This window comes from Podarcis vaucheri, assembly GCF_965113315.1.
Source record: "Podarcis vaucheri genome assembly, chromosome: 17".
NCBI lineage: Eukaryota > Metazoa > Chordata > Lepidosauria > Squamata > Lacertidae > Podarcis > Podarcis vaucheri.
In genome coordinates this window covers 17966905-17984472 of record NC_138755.1, presented here as the reverse complement: position 1 = coordinate 17984472, position 17568 = coordinate 17966905, and the positions used below count along the sequence as shown (strand labels likewise).

Here is a 17568-nt window from a genome sequence, read left to right as displayed (position 1 = left end):
ATGAGTTTAACCACATAATCATTGCCGCCGCATAATAGTCGCACCCCCTTTTTCCCCAAGCCCTGAAATCGGCCCCAAAGCATTTACTGCATAATAGTTGCAGGCCAACTTCTGAAGCTCTGCTAAACCTCAGGTCCCCTTCCTTTCCTCCTCGACCAAGAGCTCCTAGGGGGAGCAGAGCAGGTGGGAACCTTTCTCACCATCTTCCTTTTTTTATCACCGTTTTGGCGGCAACCAATGCTGGGGTCAGCTGGGTTCTGTGGGCCACAGGAAGATGCGGCGGGCGCTAGCAGACCTGGCTGCAGGTGGTGCCATCGCCTCTCGTTTTCTGTTCCCGCGGCTTTCCTCGCTGGAACTTCCTGTCCGGACTTGGAGCAGCTGTTCCATTCTTGCAATGCAAAGTATAGAGTGGTTTCGTTCACCGTAGAGATTCCGTTAGACGAGGGACGCCTCTTGAGTCAGTAGACTGAACAAGAGAAGGGAGGCTTTGCTTTTACAGAAAGGTATTTCCATACAGAAAGTCTTTCCATTCCCTCTCCCTGCAGTCACTTTAAGTGGTGTGTTACAGAAATACACCCCCTCGGATCCACCTGCTATCATCCCCACTTTTTTCCTTGTATGATGGCTGCACCCCCTTTTTTTGAAAAGAAAATTCAGCATTAAAAACAGGACCATTATGCAGTGAAATACAGTATATTTATTAGAGATGATCCTTCCTTCCTCACATTTGTGAATTCAGCAGAATGCACCCCTTTGCATCTTAAAAGGGAAGTTTAGATAGGCTCACTGTAGCTTTTCTGTTTACGTAATCCAGGATGCTTTAAGGTATTTTCACCTTAAAGCAATAATCGCACAAACAAATCATGTAAAAGGTAAAAATTTACTCATTTACTCACTCAGGATACTTGTTAAAGAGTAACAAGTACAGCAGCTTTGTTCTGGAAGGCTTAAAATGGCAATTTGGTTGCAAAGACATACTTAAAAGGTAAAGGTAAAGGGACCCCTGACCATTAGGTCCAGTCGTGGCCGACTCTGGGGTTGCGGCGCTCATCTCGCTTTATTGGCCGAGGGAGCCGGCATATAGCTTCCGGGTCATGTGGCCAGCATGACTAAGCTACTTCTGGCGAACCAGAGCAGCACATGGAAACGCCATTTACCTTCCCGCCAGAGCGGTACCTATTTATCTACTTGCACTTTAACGTTCTTTCGAACTGCTAGGTTGTCAGGAGCTGGGACCAAGCAACAGGAGCTCACCCCATCAAGGGGATTCGAAACGCCGACCTTCTGATCGGCAAGTCCCAGGCTCTGTGGTTAAACCCACAGCGCCAGACATGCTTAAGACTAGCTTAAAATGGTTTCTGAGTAATGGAGCTCAGGCATGCAGATGGTTCTCACATTTATGGCTTGGTGATGAGAGGACAAAGTGCAGAGAGGAGGTGGCCTGGCCAGGTGTGGAGGTTATATGTGGCTATGCCTTCCCCTCCAAACTTACTGGGGAACTGTACACTTCATGCGCCTATCTAGCAAACATGCGTGGTCAGTTTGACTGCGTTGTAAACACCCCCACGAGCGTGTTACTGATACTGAGGGCCACCTTCCTTGAATGTGCTACGCTGTTTTGCAATCCATTCCCGGGAATGTTTGCCCGGTTATTACCTGGAGCAGGGGTCAGCAAACGTTTTCGGCAGGGGGCCAGTCCACTGTCCCTCAGACCTTGTGGGGGGACCGGACTATAGAAAGAAAGAAAGAATTCCTATAACCCAGAGATGCATTTTAAATTAAAGCACACTTTCTACTCAGGTAAAAACACGCTGATTCCCAGACCGCAGGCCAGACTTAGAAGGCAATTGGGTCGGATCCAGGCCTTAGTTTGCCTACCCATGACCTGGAGCCAAGCACGAAGCTTTCTGAGTACAGTGTGTTTGTGTGTTGCCTGCAGGGTGCCACCATTTCCACTTCAATGCATATAGTGGCCTTGGCAGTGTGGTCATGCTTGTGTTCTCATCAGGACTTAAACTAAAACTTTGCCTTAGAAATTAACCACTTCCTCCTCCCTGCTGAGGGACGAGGGTGGCGCTGTGGTCTAAACCACTGAGCCTCTTGGGCTTGCCGAGCGGAAGGTTGGTGGTTCGAATCCCCGCGACGGGGTGAGCTCCCTTTACTCTGTCCCAGCTCCTGCCAACCTAGCAGTTCGAAAGCACACCAGTGCAAGTAGATAAATAGGTACCGCTGCAGCGGGAAGGTAAATGGTGTTTCCCTGAACTGGCTTCCATCACAGTGTCCCGTTGCGCCAGAGGCGGTATAGTCCTGCTGGCCACATGACCCGGAAGGCTGTCTGTGGACAAACGCCGGCTCCCTTGGCCTGAAAGCAAGATGAGCACCACAATCCCATAGTCGCATTTGACTGGACTTATAACCGTCTAGGGGTCCTTTACCTTAACCTTTACCTTCACCCTCCCTGCTGATCATGACATGGCAGCATTGCACTGTGTGCCTTCTGATACGGTGATGGAGAAGAGCGAATCTTGATGGAGAAGGTGGACTTGGTGCAAAGACCTCAATGCTACATGAGACGTAGAAGCCAGAAGGCTACTTTTTAGGCATCCCTGGACCTTGGCGGATTTGATGCACATGGTCACCAGACTTTAAACAGTGAGATACTATGCTTTCTGAAGAGAAAAGCATAACACTGGGTGCATTTTTAGTCACAACCACACATTGTGAAGTGAGGTGGGCAACCAGAGATGATACCAGGAGAGAAACTCCTCGCTTCTTCAGCCAAGGCAATTTGTCCTCTCTGCTCTCTCAGAAAAATAGAGGAATCTAATTAAATTTACTAGACTTCACTAACCTACTTAGTTGTTGTCACCTCTAGGCAGGACATGTTATGGTAAGATAAAGCAAATTGGGGCTTTTGTAAGTTGCATTTACAAAATGCTCATAGAGAGAACTTAAGAGTAGGAATATTGGAACAACTCTTATTTATTTATTTAGGGTTGGCTAATAAATAAAAAAAAACCCTGTCTTTAAATCCACAGTGCAGGTTAGAATTAATTCCTCAGGGCAAAGGCTAGCCAAATATTCTGTTTTTCTTTCATGGAAGATTTCTTGACATGACATTTCTTTTGAATTGTCAATTAATGTGTATATGTATAATTATCACCTGTCAGAGGAATATAGCTTTTTTAAAAAAAATAAACCACCAACCTTGATTTTAACTCTGTGGGTTTTCTTCCCACTCAACAGTATTTAAAAAATCATAAATGTATTGCCATTACGGAGGTGTTGGCAAGTAGGATTTGAAACATTTTTTTTTATTTTTTTACGCAACTGCTCTAAAGTTTTAATAGTTACCTATGCAATAACTGTCCCAGTTGCTGAAATTGTATATTACCACACCTGGTTGTGAAATGCAAATATTGGTTCATATAAGAGTCCGATTAAGGAACTTGATTTTTAAAGGGTATCTAAGCTCACAGACCTACATTTATTTTGCTCTTTTTGTTTCCTGTTGCAACAACTCTTACTGCTGAAGAGACAATCCACTTTTGAGTTTAAAACTGACTTGCCTCTTTGGTAGCGAGACTGATGTTTCTTGCCAAGGGTTTTTATTTCTAGGTAAACCTAAAAAATGTAGGCAGAAGAGAAGTTGGAATGCACATGCTTAAAAGTCACATTGCACTTAAATAGGCTTCTGTATTTAAGGAAGGTGTTGCAATCCTGCAAACGTCGGTTTGTCACCTTGCTTCTTGGCACTTGGAAGCAACGGCTACTTCAAAACACATATGCTGGTGTAATAAATTGTTCTGGTGCCACCTGTATTCTGCAAACACCTGAATTTATGAACGTGCTTTTCAGAACGGGATAAATGCTTGAACTACAGTTGTGGGGATGCCGGTGGCGCTGTGGGTTAAACCACAGAGCTTAGGACTTGCTGATCAGAAGGTCGGCGGTTTGAATCCCCGCAACGGAGTGAGCTCCCGTTGTTCGGTCCCTGCTCCTGCCAACCTAGCAGTTTGAAAGCACGTCAAAGTGCAAGTAGATAAATAGGTACTGCTCCAGTGGGAAGGTAAACGGCGTTTCCGTGTGCTGCTCTGGTTTGCCAGAAGCGGCTTAGTCATGCTGGCCACATGACCTGGAAGCTGTACGATGGCTCCCTCGGCCAATAAAGCGAGATGAGTCGGTCATGACTGGACCTAATGGTTAGGAGTCCCTTTACCTTTACCTTACAGTTGTCCAACGTTAGAAAATATAGATAACCAAATATACTTTGCGGGAAAGTAGCACTGCCTCTTTCCAGTGTGCATATTTGAAGAAGAGAAAAAACAGCCGCAGAAAATCTTATGCAACTGAGAAGTACGGCTTGGTAGACGCCAGTTTTTAATGGTGATCTTTTCCATTAACCAACGTGTCAAGAGAAAGGTGAAATATGTATGCATTGTATAAAAATCCCCTTAGAACATCTGAAGGAAATGAACTGTGAAGGTGAGGAAGGCGCCCCCTTTGCAACCTGTGCAGTTGTACTTTCCATATTAAAGAACATTGATCCCAGTGAGTGGCAAAAGAAGGTCCTATTTGGAGGTTTAATTAAAGTGAGTGAATTTTATTGATGCTATCAATCAGCGGAGATTGAGGGAAAGGGCTTGGTGCCAAACCATTTAGTGCTCTTGACAGGGTAATTAAATACCACAGGACTGTACTCTCAAGATAAAGTGAAGTGCTTCTGCAGATGTGAGGGAGAATAACAATTTGTGTTGGGACCAAAAAAGAAAATAAAGTCTAGGTCCCTTTCTAAATTGTCTACACGGGTTTAAAAAATTGTGATCAGAATTGTTTGGACCGATAGCAAATATCAGTCATATCACTGCTATTTTTCTAGAAATCGGGTCTTCCCTTAAAGAGGGCACGTATTGTGGTGAGACCTGGAAAACCGATACCCTGTGTTGTGGGTGGATATGATTGGTCAGCCACAACACCCGGTTGGTAGGTCCCTCGAGGCTGGGTGCAATCTGGCCAATGGGACGCAGTCCAAACAGTTTGAGGGACCTATTTATGCCCATGCACGTGACTCAGAGCTTCCTCTTTTGGCGCGTGCATTCAGAACACCCACCCACCTCTCCATACTTTTAGAGCTTTGTGCTTGACCTTCCTATGCCGTCGTATGTCATCTGTCATTGGGACAGGGGCACGGCAGGAATTTTCCCCACTTGGCTAATTGGCCGTTGCCATTTGGGTTTCTCCTGTCGTGTAGCAAATCATCACAACTTGAAAGGTTGCGGATAGGCTCTGGTTCAGGTGATAGGGATGGGAGAACGCTCTCACCATCCTTACGTGAAGGGTATTCCGTTAAAGGAATCCAGGGACTCGATGGTTTGGTCAACCCCTGAGAGGTGGTTGTTCCCGTGCCTGGGTCCAGGGGGACATTTGGGTGGCGGAGATAGCCCGTTCCCATCTGTCCGCTTATCCAGGTGTTCACCCTAGGCTGACCTATGCTGGAACCCTGGCTCAGCGCTACATGCATGGCAGGGAGCTAGTTGAACCAGAGCCTATGCAACCAGTCACTTTCTGTAATCAATAAAGTTGTGGCCTAAATTCTGCCAAAAACCAAACCAAAATTTTGGGTCAAGTGTTAATTTACTTAGGGGGGAGGTTTCTGGGTCTGAACACGCAAATGGTTCCCCCATACTGATGGAAAATGTGTTTGATATAACAAAAATATTGTCATAAGCATCCATGAAACAATTTATTTACATTTCTTGCAGGGTGGATTTGATTTGATTTAAATCAAATGGATTTAAATCACGATTTAAAGCACTAGTCGGTAAGGCTTGATTTAAATCACTAGTCAGCAAGACTTGATTTATTTATTTATTTTGCAGAAAGACTCATTCTTACTGGTATAATCTTAACATTTACAACCAGATGAAGGTTTCATTTTTGGAATAATAAATTTTTGGAGTGGTTTTTACAGTCCTATCAAAAATTACTGATTTGGTTATACTAGAAATACATAGACAGATAATTATGAAATTATTGTTTATATTTGGACATCTTTTCCGCTGTAGTTTATTGGAAGGAAAATAATAATAATTTTCGTAATAACAATTTAAACAATTTATTTAACTAAAACAATAACATTCTAGCATATGTATCCATGTTTGTTAACTGATGTGGTTTAAACAATTTAAAAACAAACAAATTGAGTTTTAACACAGATGAAAAACTTAAAACATTCCTTATTTCCTGATGAATAGCCTTTGGACTATAATGTAACTTAAATAGAAAACTCTCTCTAAAAGATTTTTTTTCCCCAAAAGCATTTTATTTTAAAAATCTGATTTAAATAAAATAAAAAAACCTGATTTAAATTTTAAAAGTCTGCTTTTTTAAAATAAAAAACCCCATTGATTTTTATCCATCCTGATTTCTTGGGAGTTGTCTTGAGCATGAATGCGTGAAAGCGGTGTATAAACCACAGTCGGGGAACCAATAGCTCTCAAGATATTGCTGTACCACAACTCCTATCATCCTGACTATTAGGCTATGCTGGAATAAGAGCTGTTTGACAGTGGAACCGTTTTCCTCATGAGGTTGTGGACTCTCCTTCCTTGGAGGTTTTGAAGCAGAGGCCGTTTGGACTGCGTCCCTTTGGCCAGATTGCACCCAGCTTTGAGGAACCTACCAATCGGGTGTTGTGGCTGACCAATCTCGCCCACCCACAACACAGGGTGTCGGTTTTCCAGGTCTCAACGCAATATGTGCCCTCTTTAAGGGAGGACCCGATTTTTAAGCAGAGGCTAGTGCACGCTCCCTCGCGGGCAGCCTTTTGAGTGGAGCAACCCATACGACTTAATAAAGCAGACCCCACAAACATTGTAGTTCGAACCACGCACACGAAAAGACATTGTTCCATCCTTGCAGGCATGAGGCATCATTGAACTTCAACAACGCCTTCCAGGCCGGCAAAAACACTTGGAGGCTGGTGAAAAGCATCTGATCTCTGTGCCCTGCATAAGATGATATGCCTTTCCACGTTGGCAAGCTGGGAAAACAAACAACACAGCTTGAAATTTCCCATAACCTACGAAAAGCAATTTGATATTGTTTCAACACGTTTAGCTTGCAAACCTCTTGCTCTCTCTAGTCCAAATCACTGAGATATCAACAGGAGGAAATAAATTTGATTAGTTTAAAGCGTAGCAAAGTCCATTACAGCAGCGGCATTGAAACCAAGGCAGCGTGTTGGTCTTGCGCAAGGCCAACTCTCTCCATGTCATGCAGCAAATAGCAGTGCTTTCGTGAGCACCATTCAGACATGGAGCCAATCTGCAGCTGTGAAGGCAAGGGGAAAGGAAAACCGTCAGGAAAACCATGGGCAGGGTATAAATCATAAAAGTTGTTGTTGTTGTTGAAAATGCAAGAACAAGATGCATTTCTGCAACTACGGGGCACTGCCATTGCCACAAGTGAAAGAAGGATTTAGGGCAGGCATAGGCAAACTCGGCCCTCCAGATGTTTTGGGACTACAACTCCCATCATCCCTAGCTAACAGGGATGATGGGAGTTGTAGTCCCAAAACATCTGGAGGGCCGAGTTTGCCTATGCCTGATTGAGGGCCTTTTCTGCTTGCTGGCTCAGTTGGTAGGTTTGTTTCTGTCCTCTTGACAAAACCTCAGATTTGATCACCATGTGATCACCGTGGCACCCATTCCTGGAATCACAAGTATTGGCCTGCCACCTTTGCAACTGTTGGTATTTTAATTACTGTACAGTCTCTAATAACACATCGGTGATTTATGATTTTTGTCTTGGATGACAGGGCTAGCCTTTCGTTGGATGAAATGGCAGGCCCAGCGTTGGCTTAAATGCTGCCGTCTGGGTCCTTGTTGCCGGCTGTGAGGGCGATGGAAAACATAATCCATGAAACTCTACAAGTCTGTGATTCTCTTCTCAGTAGAGGCCCCAAATGCTCAATTCATGCGTCACAAGCATTGAGGGCTCTGGGGGCAGAAAGAGGGCGCTGCCTGCTACTGCTGTACTTCTTGTCCTGCTTCCCTGTTGATGGTTCTGGAAATTGTAAAAAAGAAAAGGAAAAGGAAAATATATCTTTTGCTTTGGCTAAATGAGATCATAGTTGAGCTTCTATTTATAACTTTTATTACTAACAGCAGTGTTCGAAATTTGCAAGGCACCACACGCATTTTGCACCTGGCTATTGGTCACTTGTGGCCAAGTAAAGAAACCCAGTTGACAGGTCATGTAGCTCCTCCAAATGGCAACTAAGCATTCAGTTTAGGTGACTGTAATCCTGGTTTAAGGAGCTTGCATATCTGAGTTTCTAACACTGACTAACAGTAGTGTTTTATACTAACCCCCAATGACTCACGCATCGCTGTGGAGAGGGCGTACTTGCCTCCCTTTTGATGGATTATCGTTTTTCCAAGTTTCTCCCTTCCTTAACTAATTGATCCTTTTTTGTCAACGATGGCTTTTCATTTCATTTCATTTTGCTAGAATCGGCCCATATTTATTTATTAACGCTGAAGGTGAAAGAAATGGCGTCAACAACTTCTGTAACCATCGTGTCTCAACACACAATTTAGAGAGCAATTGTGAAAAACTAGGACATTTAAATACACTTCTAAGTTATTTGGTATAGTTTGCTGGCATTGGATAACCTATCCGATCGGCACAGTACCAGTTGCAGAGGATGCAAGGTTGCCCATCTGGCTTTGAAAGGAAAAGTAGTCTTGCACAGTTCAATCTTTCCGTTCTTCTTGTATGGCCATTTGCATGACGGAACAGCAAACGCTTTATTCTCATCCCACAGGTTTCCTATGCGCGGCCAAGTTCAGCTTCCATTAGAGATGCAAATCTGTATGTCAGTGGTCTCCCAAAAACTATGACCCAGAAAGAATTGGAGCAGCTATTCTCCCAGTATGGACGTATCATTACTTCTCGTATTCTAGTAGACCAAGTCACTGGTAAGTCGACACCTGCGCCCTACTGTCTCTCTTGCTTTTCTCAGCCTGGCAGTTTGTGAGATATTCCAACTTCCAATACAGCAAGCCTGCCTTCAGAATATATCAAAGGTATAATATATGGGCCAGAAAATACAATTTTCTGCCGGAATTTTTCATAAATATGCATGGACTAAAATAGATTGTAGTGTGTAGTCAGCCAGCCCTGAGTCATTTCCACCTCGAAGGTGCAGGTTTTGAAGCCTGTTTCATGCCTTGTAATAAATTTACAGCTGCTATAATCCTCATTTCCAAGCCGCCGAGTGAAAATAGTCCCTGTACTCCTTATAAAGTGCTAATAAACAGTCTTAAAAATAAAATAAGGAAAGCAAATTCTTACACGGAAGTGCTCTGCTGTTATCTTAGGCTAAGTCTACATGAAATGCAAACTAGTAATTGCTACTTAGATATTTTTTATATATAATGTTGCATTATCCTCGTGCTGAAGAATATTAACTGTTGAGATCTAGAGGAAAACAAATCCCACGGGTTTAAAAAAACAAGTCTGAAAGGCATATTGATTTGATGCATAAATATTAAACTCAGTCTTAACTCTCCAGGCACTGCCATCCTAGTGAGCATATTGCTCCATATTTTTTTCTGTTTCTGATATAATATAATCTCAATGAAGTAGACTAATCCATTAGAGGGGCTGGAGAATGGAGCACCCTTTCTCGTTATTAAGGGTTCAGGAATCTTCTGTTTTCTCCCAACGCATTTCAAAATCCTAGGAAAATATACAGCAAGCTTTCCTATTATCATTCTTCCATAATTTCCAAGCTAGATAGCGTTTTCTTCAATGCCACGAACAAAATTTAAAATAGAGCTGGGGACTTTGTGACCATCAGCTGCTTTTGCTAAACCAAGGTTTTGATTTGAACAGAAAGTAGGTTTCTGTGCACGGGTCCCAGTTCAGTCGTGGAACTGCACATGTACAAAGGCTAAGTACCACACTTTCCCGTATATAAGACTAGGGTTTTGTTTTTTTATTAAATAATTGTGTTAAAATTTGGGGCTCGTCTTATACACGGATAGTGCATGGGTTTTTTTTTCTTAATTTGGAGTCCCCCCAAATAGAGGGTGTCTTATACACAGGGGCGTGTTATACACAGAAAAATACGGTATGTAAGAACATTACCGTACTGATGGATCACCCAAAAGCATGTCTTAGACCAGCATCCCATTGGGCTGTGGTAAACCCAAGAGGCAAGGTTAGAGCACCACGTATTAGTTACGTTCATAACCATGATTGCGGCTGTATTTAAGCAGATTATTCTGTATTGCAACACAGGGGTTTGTTTTTGCCACCATTAACATAACCATGGTTATGCAGCTCAATGTGGTGCCTTCTGGAACCATGGTTATGGAACCATGGTTATGCAGACATACTTTGTAGAGAAGGACACATTATCCACAGGCCTGCTCTTTGTCTGCTTTTTAAAAAATATGCATCGTCACAGTATTACACGGGAATTGCCCTTTTCTAATGAGTTATTTCAGTGTTCCCTAAAATCCCCTCTTCAAAAAAACAACAACAGCAGCTCCTTCCAGGGGTGTTACTTAAAAACAATGTGTGTTTCTAAAATATGCATTCAGTTGGGGGGAGGGATTGTAAAGTTTTCCTGTGCTTTGGTAGACTCTGAAACTTCATTTCATTAGCTGCTGATTAGGACGTACTCCCAGTTAACATTGCGGTATGGAAATCCACATTAAAATTTGTTCTGAAGGAGGGTAGATAGAGTTGCAACATAACATAGCCATTGACTAGGGCTCTAGGTGGGGTTGTGCTGTCGTGTGTTGTCTTCTCCGCTGCCGTATGCATTAATCCCGTCCTTCCATATGACACGTGTGATTTTGCATCTCGCTGCTCGTAGCGGTGGGTGCAAAATCAGGAATAGCCTGAACCTAGGAAAGGCAGGTCCAAAGAATTCTCCCTCTCCACCACACACAGATTGGGGCCAGCGTAGAGCAGAGTAACCGTGTGTGGAAAAGCGGGAGGCAAAAAAAAATAAAATAAAAAAATTAGCACGCAAAAAAGCAAAATGGCGTGGTTTTGAGTAGAAGTGCCTGATCCTGCAGATTAACCAAGTTGCCTAATACCAGTGCCTTACCTTGTGCTAATTAAACAGCAGCTTTCAAGAGATTCAGATGGGTTTTTTTTACCCATCCCTACCTGGAGATTCCAGAGTTTGAATCTGGAGGCCTTCTGTGGCTCCAGAAGGCTATTGTCTTCTCTGATCCCTTAAACTTAAGTGTTAACATTACGTTGAGTGTGAAGCAATCTGTGTACCGCTTAATAGGTGAACATACCTCTAAACCAGAAGTTTCCAAACTTGTTTGGCCTACCGCCCCCTTTTCAGGAAAAAATGACTCAGCGCCCCCCTGGAAATCTACGAGTCAAGCCTGGTGGCTCAGTCCCATCTGCCCCAAGGGTGGGGCTGGTGCCACAGCCCACCTGCCATTGGCCAAATAGGCAGGGAGAGAGGCTACAATCCACTTCCCGGGCCTGGGTAAAGCTGAAAAGGGTTCCCCCAAGCCTTGAGAGCCCATTGCTTGACCACCAAATCCAGGGGAGGTATTGTTGCTGTCTTGCAACACCTCCTGACCTGACGGTAAATGTCATTACACAACTGGTGAAACGTGTAAGAACAGTCCCCCCCCATTTTTCTTTCTTTCCTTATGCTACCACCTCCCCCTTGTATTTATTCAACGCCTGCCAATTGCATCCAAGGCTACTATTGCCCCCCTGGATCGTTCCAGAGCCCCCCCGCCCCCCACGAGGGTGGTATTGCCCACTTTAGGAAACACTGCTCCAAACAGTGTCCAGAGAACTAAAGAAGAACAAATGTTCCAAAATTATGCAATAAAACAATGCAACATACTTACACACACACACACACATACATCTCCTCATCCTTCTGACACACCTCCCCAGTGAAGATATTTCCACCTGCTGGCGCTTCCTTAAAACTCAACCCATCTTTCCTGGCTCTCACCAGGTCCTGCACAGACCCACAGATCACCCCAAAAAATGTGTGTCGAAGAGGGTTCCTGGAACCTGCTGACTTCAACCTAGTCCAGGCATGGCCAAACTCGGCCCTCCAGGTGTTTTGGGACTATAACTCCCATCATCCCTAGCTAACAGGACACAGTGGTCAGGGATGATGGGAATTGTAGTCCCAAAACAGCTGGAGGGCCAAGTTTGGCCATGCCTGCCCTAGTCTCTCACTCTAGGCTTGCTTTTTTGGGGAAGGCACCACAGTTGATGGGTGTGTTGCCTCCAGTATTCCAGCTGTTATTTATACCCAGCCACTCTTTTGCACTACAGTTCCCATCTTTCATGACCCACTGGCCTTGCTAGCTGGGGGTGATGGGAGTTGTAGTCCAAAAACAGCCGGAGACCCGAGTTTGGGAAACAAGTGTGTTACAACCTTGGTGGGGACAGGAACCGCCTCTTCAGCTTCTACGATAACGATATTCTTTATTGTCATTGTCCCATACAGAACAACGAAATTGGGGGGGGGGGGATAATCTACATAAGGCATTCAAAACCAACAAGCCTTCTATCCCAGCCTGGTTAGCCCCCTAAAACCTCTGATACCCCATTTTTAAAAATACAATACACTCCCATAGAGACTCCTTTCAATGTGTTTAAAACCAAAATCGCATTTGGATAGAAACTGTTTCTCAGGCGGCTAGTCCTAGTCTTTATAACCCTGTACCTTCTTCCAGAAGGCAGAAGCTGAAAGAGATAATTTCCAGGGTGCGCACTATCCTGCGCTATCTCTGCAGCTTTCTTGTGGCACCTGGAAGCGTAGATTTGACGCAAGGTGGGAAGAGTGCACCCAATTATTCTCTCCGTAGTCTTTACAACCCTGGACAGCATTGTTTTTTCCCTGGACAGCATTGTTTTTCTGCGGCTGGTGTTGTCCTCCGTTGCTTCATACGGCTTGTTGGCTTACATGTAGCTGTGCAAATGGGGGTTCTGGGTGTGTCGGCATTGTTTTGGAAGAGAGCAGTGAACGAGCCTTCTACCTTTATGCAGGAGTTTCAAGGGGTGTGGGCTTCATCCGGTTTGACAAGCGGATTGAGGCAGAAGAAGCCATCAAAGGCTTGAACGGACAGAAACCGCCGAGTGCCACAGAGCCAATCACTGTAAAGTTCGCCAACAATCCAAGCCAAAAAACAAACCAGGCCATCCTTTCCCAGCTGTACCAGTCTCCAAACAGAAGGTACCCAGGACCTCTAGCTCAGCAGGCTCAACGTTTTAGGTAAGTGGAAATGTATAGGAACCCTCTTGAGACCCCCCAACCATTCGGTCCGAATTTTCCTTTGAACCAGGTTGTCCTCTCTCTGGTAGGAATTGCATTTCCTCATATGAGAGTTATTGAGTTTCTTAAACTTTTGTGTGTGTCTGGAAGGCATAGCAGTCAACACTTATTTAACAGCACTGCAATCTGTTAGCAGCTATAAACAGAAGAGTTTAAGCCGCTAATTAGTAACGCTTAAAGAAATGGGGAAACATTCTTTTTCCAACCAGGGTTTTAGGGTTATTTTTAAACTTCTAGAGTAAATAATTCTACTAAATCAGACATCTTTCTCAACCATACAATTCTCTTTATTTAAAAGTTTGCCTTGAACATTGTCCATTCTTCTCTACTTTCTGGATCGTCCTTCTAACCTTGCCCTTTTTCTTCTTTTTTTCCTGTGGAAAAAATGGTGGTTTTTTTGTTGTTTTTAAGTAGTTTGCACAGTTTTTTGTGTGGGTCTCTGTTCCTGTGGCACAGAGCTTTGCAGCCATATGTTTTTCTCTTCTGATATTTTAGTGTACTGAAAAGGACAGATGGTGTGAATTGAAACAAACATTGTGTTGATCTACATTCAGTAACTGCTTTAGGGTTTTCTATTTAGTGCCGTGCTATGAGAGATTTTGTGTTATGTGCATATGCACACTTGCACATGCATGCTCTGAACTTTGACACTGGCTTGCACTACAATCTAGGTTTTCCAGAAAGGTTATAAAGAGTTGGAGTCAGCAGAGAATTGCTGCAAAGTAGAGCAAAAACAGAATCGGATGAGTTGGTTTTCCTTCAAAGAAAAGCAGAATACTCACATTGGGGAGAGAAAAACCTAGGCTTTGCCAGGACTTTAATTTTAATGTTTCAATTAAGCACCTGGCCAATGGCATATTTAAACGAAATCCAGGCAACTTCTTTGCATTTTGTTCCATTAACTTTGTTCACCCTTAAAAGCGTTCGTCCTGGCGAGCTCTTCTATCGGAGCAAAGGCAGTTGTTTTTATTCAGTATTCAGTGGATTTTTCTAATCTTCCTTGAGGTTTTCTTTTGGTTTTTGTGTTTTTCTCATCAAAGGATACTCTTGTCAAGCCGCTGAATATTGAATAAAAGTAGACTTGCCCTTTCTCCATAGGCAGAATGCCTGCTCCAGTACTGAGTGCCGGGGCAGAGGTAGCACAGCTCAGAAGAGGAACCCCAGAATGCCCTGTGCCTGAAGTTAAGGCCATTGGGGAATGACTGCACTGACATGAAAAAAGAGGTAAATAAACTCCTGCAGAAATGGCGACTGCCAGGGTTGGGACACACACAATGCCACCGTGGCCTTTTCAAACCCCCTGAGCAGTCTTTCTCCAACATCCCAGCGGCCCAGCTGTCCCCTAGATCACCTGCAAGCTTACAAATTGTAAGTGGTATTCATTGTGTTTTGAGTGGCGGCAGCTGGATCCGAAGGGGAAATGTGGCGTGTGTGCTGGAATACGCAATACTTGTTGGGAGATGTTGGGATGAATTCCGAGGGCTGCACCTGCATTCCTTAACGACTTCCAGAATAGGCTTGCTTTGACCACTGTACCTTTCTCACAGTTTGAAAAAGAGAGAGAATGTTGGCCTTTGTTGCCAAGGCATCCTTCAGCACTAATTTTGTGAACCGGAGTGGTTTCACCCCACTGTTAAGTTTTCAAATGAGATGGTGCCCTCTAGATGTTGTTGGGACTCCAATTCCCATCATCCCCAGGCCGCAGAGCCAGTGGTTAGGGATAATGGGAGTTGAAGTCCAACAATAAATGGAGTGGGCAACTGCGAGAAGCGAAGTTGCAGGGAACCAGGCAGAGGGCCTTCTCAGTAGTGGCGCCTGCCCTGTGGAACACCCTCCCATCAGATGTCAAACAGATAAACAGCTATCGGTCTTTTAGAAGACGTCTGAAGGCAGCCCTGTTTAGGGAAGCTTTTAATATTGGATGAATCATTGTATTTTAATATTCTGCTGGAAGCTGCCCAGAGTGCCTGCGGAAACCCAGCCAGATGGGCGGGGTATAAGTCTTTTCTCCTGAACCCAGAGCCCGTTAAAAAATCAGAACCCCCATTCCATTGGTTTCCATCGCGTAGCAATGTCAGGAAACAGTAATGGCACACAGGGAGAGGAGAAGAACGTATTTCTCTCTAGGACTTCCGCAAGTTCAGTAGCTACACTGGCCTATGGGACTTAGAACCCAGTGTACCTGCTACTCAGTGTATCAAAGTGGAAAAAGAGAGGGGGCCAAAACTACCTTCCCTCTGTGTTGACTGCTGCTCCTGCTGCCATTTTGTGGAATGGCATGGGCTGGTAGCAGGCAGGGAACTTAAGGCTCAGAACTTGATCCCAGCAGCTTTCAAAGTTTTCCTCTAGCTTAATTTTGGCTTTTCACACCTCTGATTTTAGTTCTGGACACTACTGCCTGTGACTCGGAAGCTAGTTGGACTATTTTTCAGTGGGGGGTTAATTCCTGGTTGCATCCTTTGGCAAGCCCATGCAAGGGGCGGGGGCCGCCAGGTACACTTGACCCGGACCTTGGAGGGTTAAGCTGGCCGGGGGCTGCTTTTTCGTTTGAGTTTATAACTGTGTTCTAACAAGACTCCCATCCTGGGCTTCAGACAAATTCCTCACGGGCCTGTCCTTAGGTTTGTAGCCTATTCACTGCAGGGATAGGATAGCTCATGATGCAATGCAGAAGATTTTCAGGTGTGTTTAATCAGCTCCAATCTGGCACTGGAATTCCGCCCCCCCAGCCCCCGGAAACTGTTACACCTATGTATAACTCCTCTACCACAGATAACTAGTCACAGAAGTTGATAAATGTCCTCTTACTCAGTTCCCTCAATTAAAACTTTTCCATTTTAATTAAAATTTCAATTAAAAATTAAGACAATCCGTTTCACTTGGACCCATGTTTCTGATGGCGTATTACTTCATGCCCAAACACTTTGCTCAACGGCTTAATTCAAACACGAGGCAAGTTTTTCCATGCTTTATACTAGAGCAGGATGAATGTATCAGCACTTTTGTTGTCTGGAAGTTGCCAGAACAATACAGTTCCTTGATAATGGATGATCCATCTTACCCTTTTCCACATCACATAAATGTTTCGCAGCCTTTGCAATCCGTAATGTCCTGTAGCCTCTTGCTCTTACTTCTAAAGTGATTTGAGAATTATGCTGGTTTCTTTTAATCTGAGGTCTCATTTCTAAGTGGAGGTCTTATCCAAGATTTTACGGGGTTCCCACTGTGCATATACCAGTGTCTAGATCTGCAGTATTTATACTTTAACCTCCCAACGAACGTTACATTTTAAGTTATATTTAGAATACAGTAAAATAAACAAGACATAACATACACCTTTGCCTCACCCTAATAAAATTTCTGCAAGTTCTCAGCTGCCACTTGGCTGCTCAATTTCTGGGCCGCCAAAGGTCTAGGAAATATTCCTGGTCCAGGCAAGTTCCTGACCCCCCCAGGTGGAAATAATGACACACAACACTATTATTAAGGTTAATGGGTTAAAAAAGGCCACAACTTTATTGGTTACAGGTGATGAGTAGTATTGGCTTAGGCATTTGTCCTAACCGACTCTATCCGACTCCAGCCCATCTGCTTGAAGTCCAAGAAGGGCTAACCACCAGTAGGGGGAGTCCTGCTGATGCACAGCAACTAGGAACTCTCCTGGGGTCACCGCTAGGGGTCATGCCTTAGGCCCTCACCTCCCCAGGCTTCGGACAGGGCCACGCCCCCCAGAGTCCTTTAATGGACTACCCTGCAATATGTGGGGCAGGTGATGGTGTTATCTCCCCTCTTCCATCTACAGAACAATACCAATGCCAAGCCGCCAATACCCAGAAAGTTGTGACGATTTGCTATGAGGTAGGCAAAAACCAAGTGGCTGGTGCCAATTTGCCAAGTGGAAAAATTCCTACCAGGCCCCTCAATGGCGACCAATCAAAGTCCAGAGCAAGGTCAAGGAGCGAAAACCTCATAGGGCGGGAGGGTGGGAAAAGCAGGAACAGCTGGCGGGTGGCAAAGAGGGAGATCCCCAGCCGCATCCTGCCCACGCCCCCGAGCCAGCCGATTGGCCAACCAGGGGGTGACGTGGCTGGGAATCCCCCCCCCAATCACATGGGGCTGGCCTCCGTGGCCACTGACCAAGTAAGTGTCCAGAAATTTGTGCGTGTAGTTAATGGCATACTGACAATCTCAGATTAATTCGATGAATGTTTGAAGAC

The 17568-nt window shown here is 44.5% G+C and overlaps 1 protein-coding gene across 14 annotated transcripts in view; it reads left to right on the top strand.

The window, feature by feature from the left end:
* The window catches only part of ELAVL2 (ELAV like RNA binding protein 2), a 156049-nt gene that overhangs the window by 128096 nt on the left and 10385 nt on the right, over window positions 1-17568 (top strand). For all 14 annotated transcript variants that reach the window (XM_082205059.1, XM_082205057.1, XM_082205054.1 and 11 more), the window contains 2 exons: window positions 8831-8984; window positions 13066-13291. In XM_082205059.1, the coding sequence (XP_082061185.1) occupies window positions 8831-8984; window positions 13066-13291 (380 nt within the window). The remainder of the gene's footprint in view (window positions 1-8830; window positions 8985-13065; window positions 13292-17568) is intronic.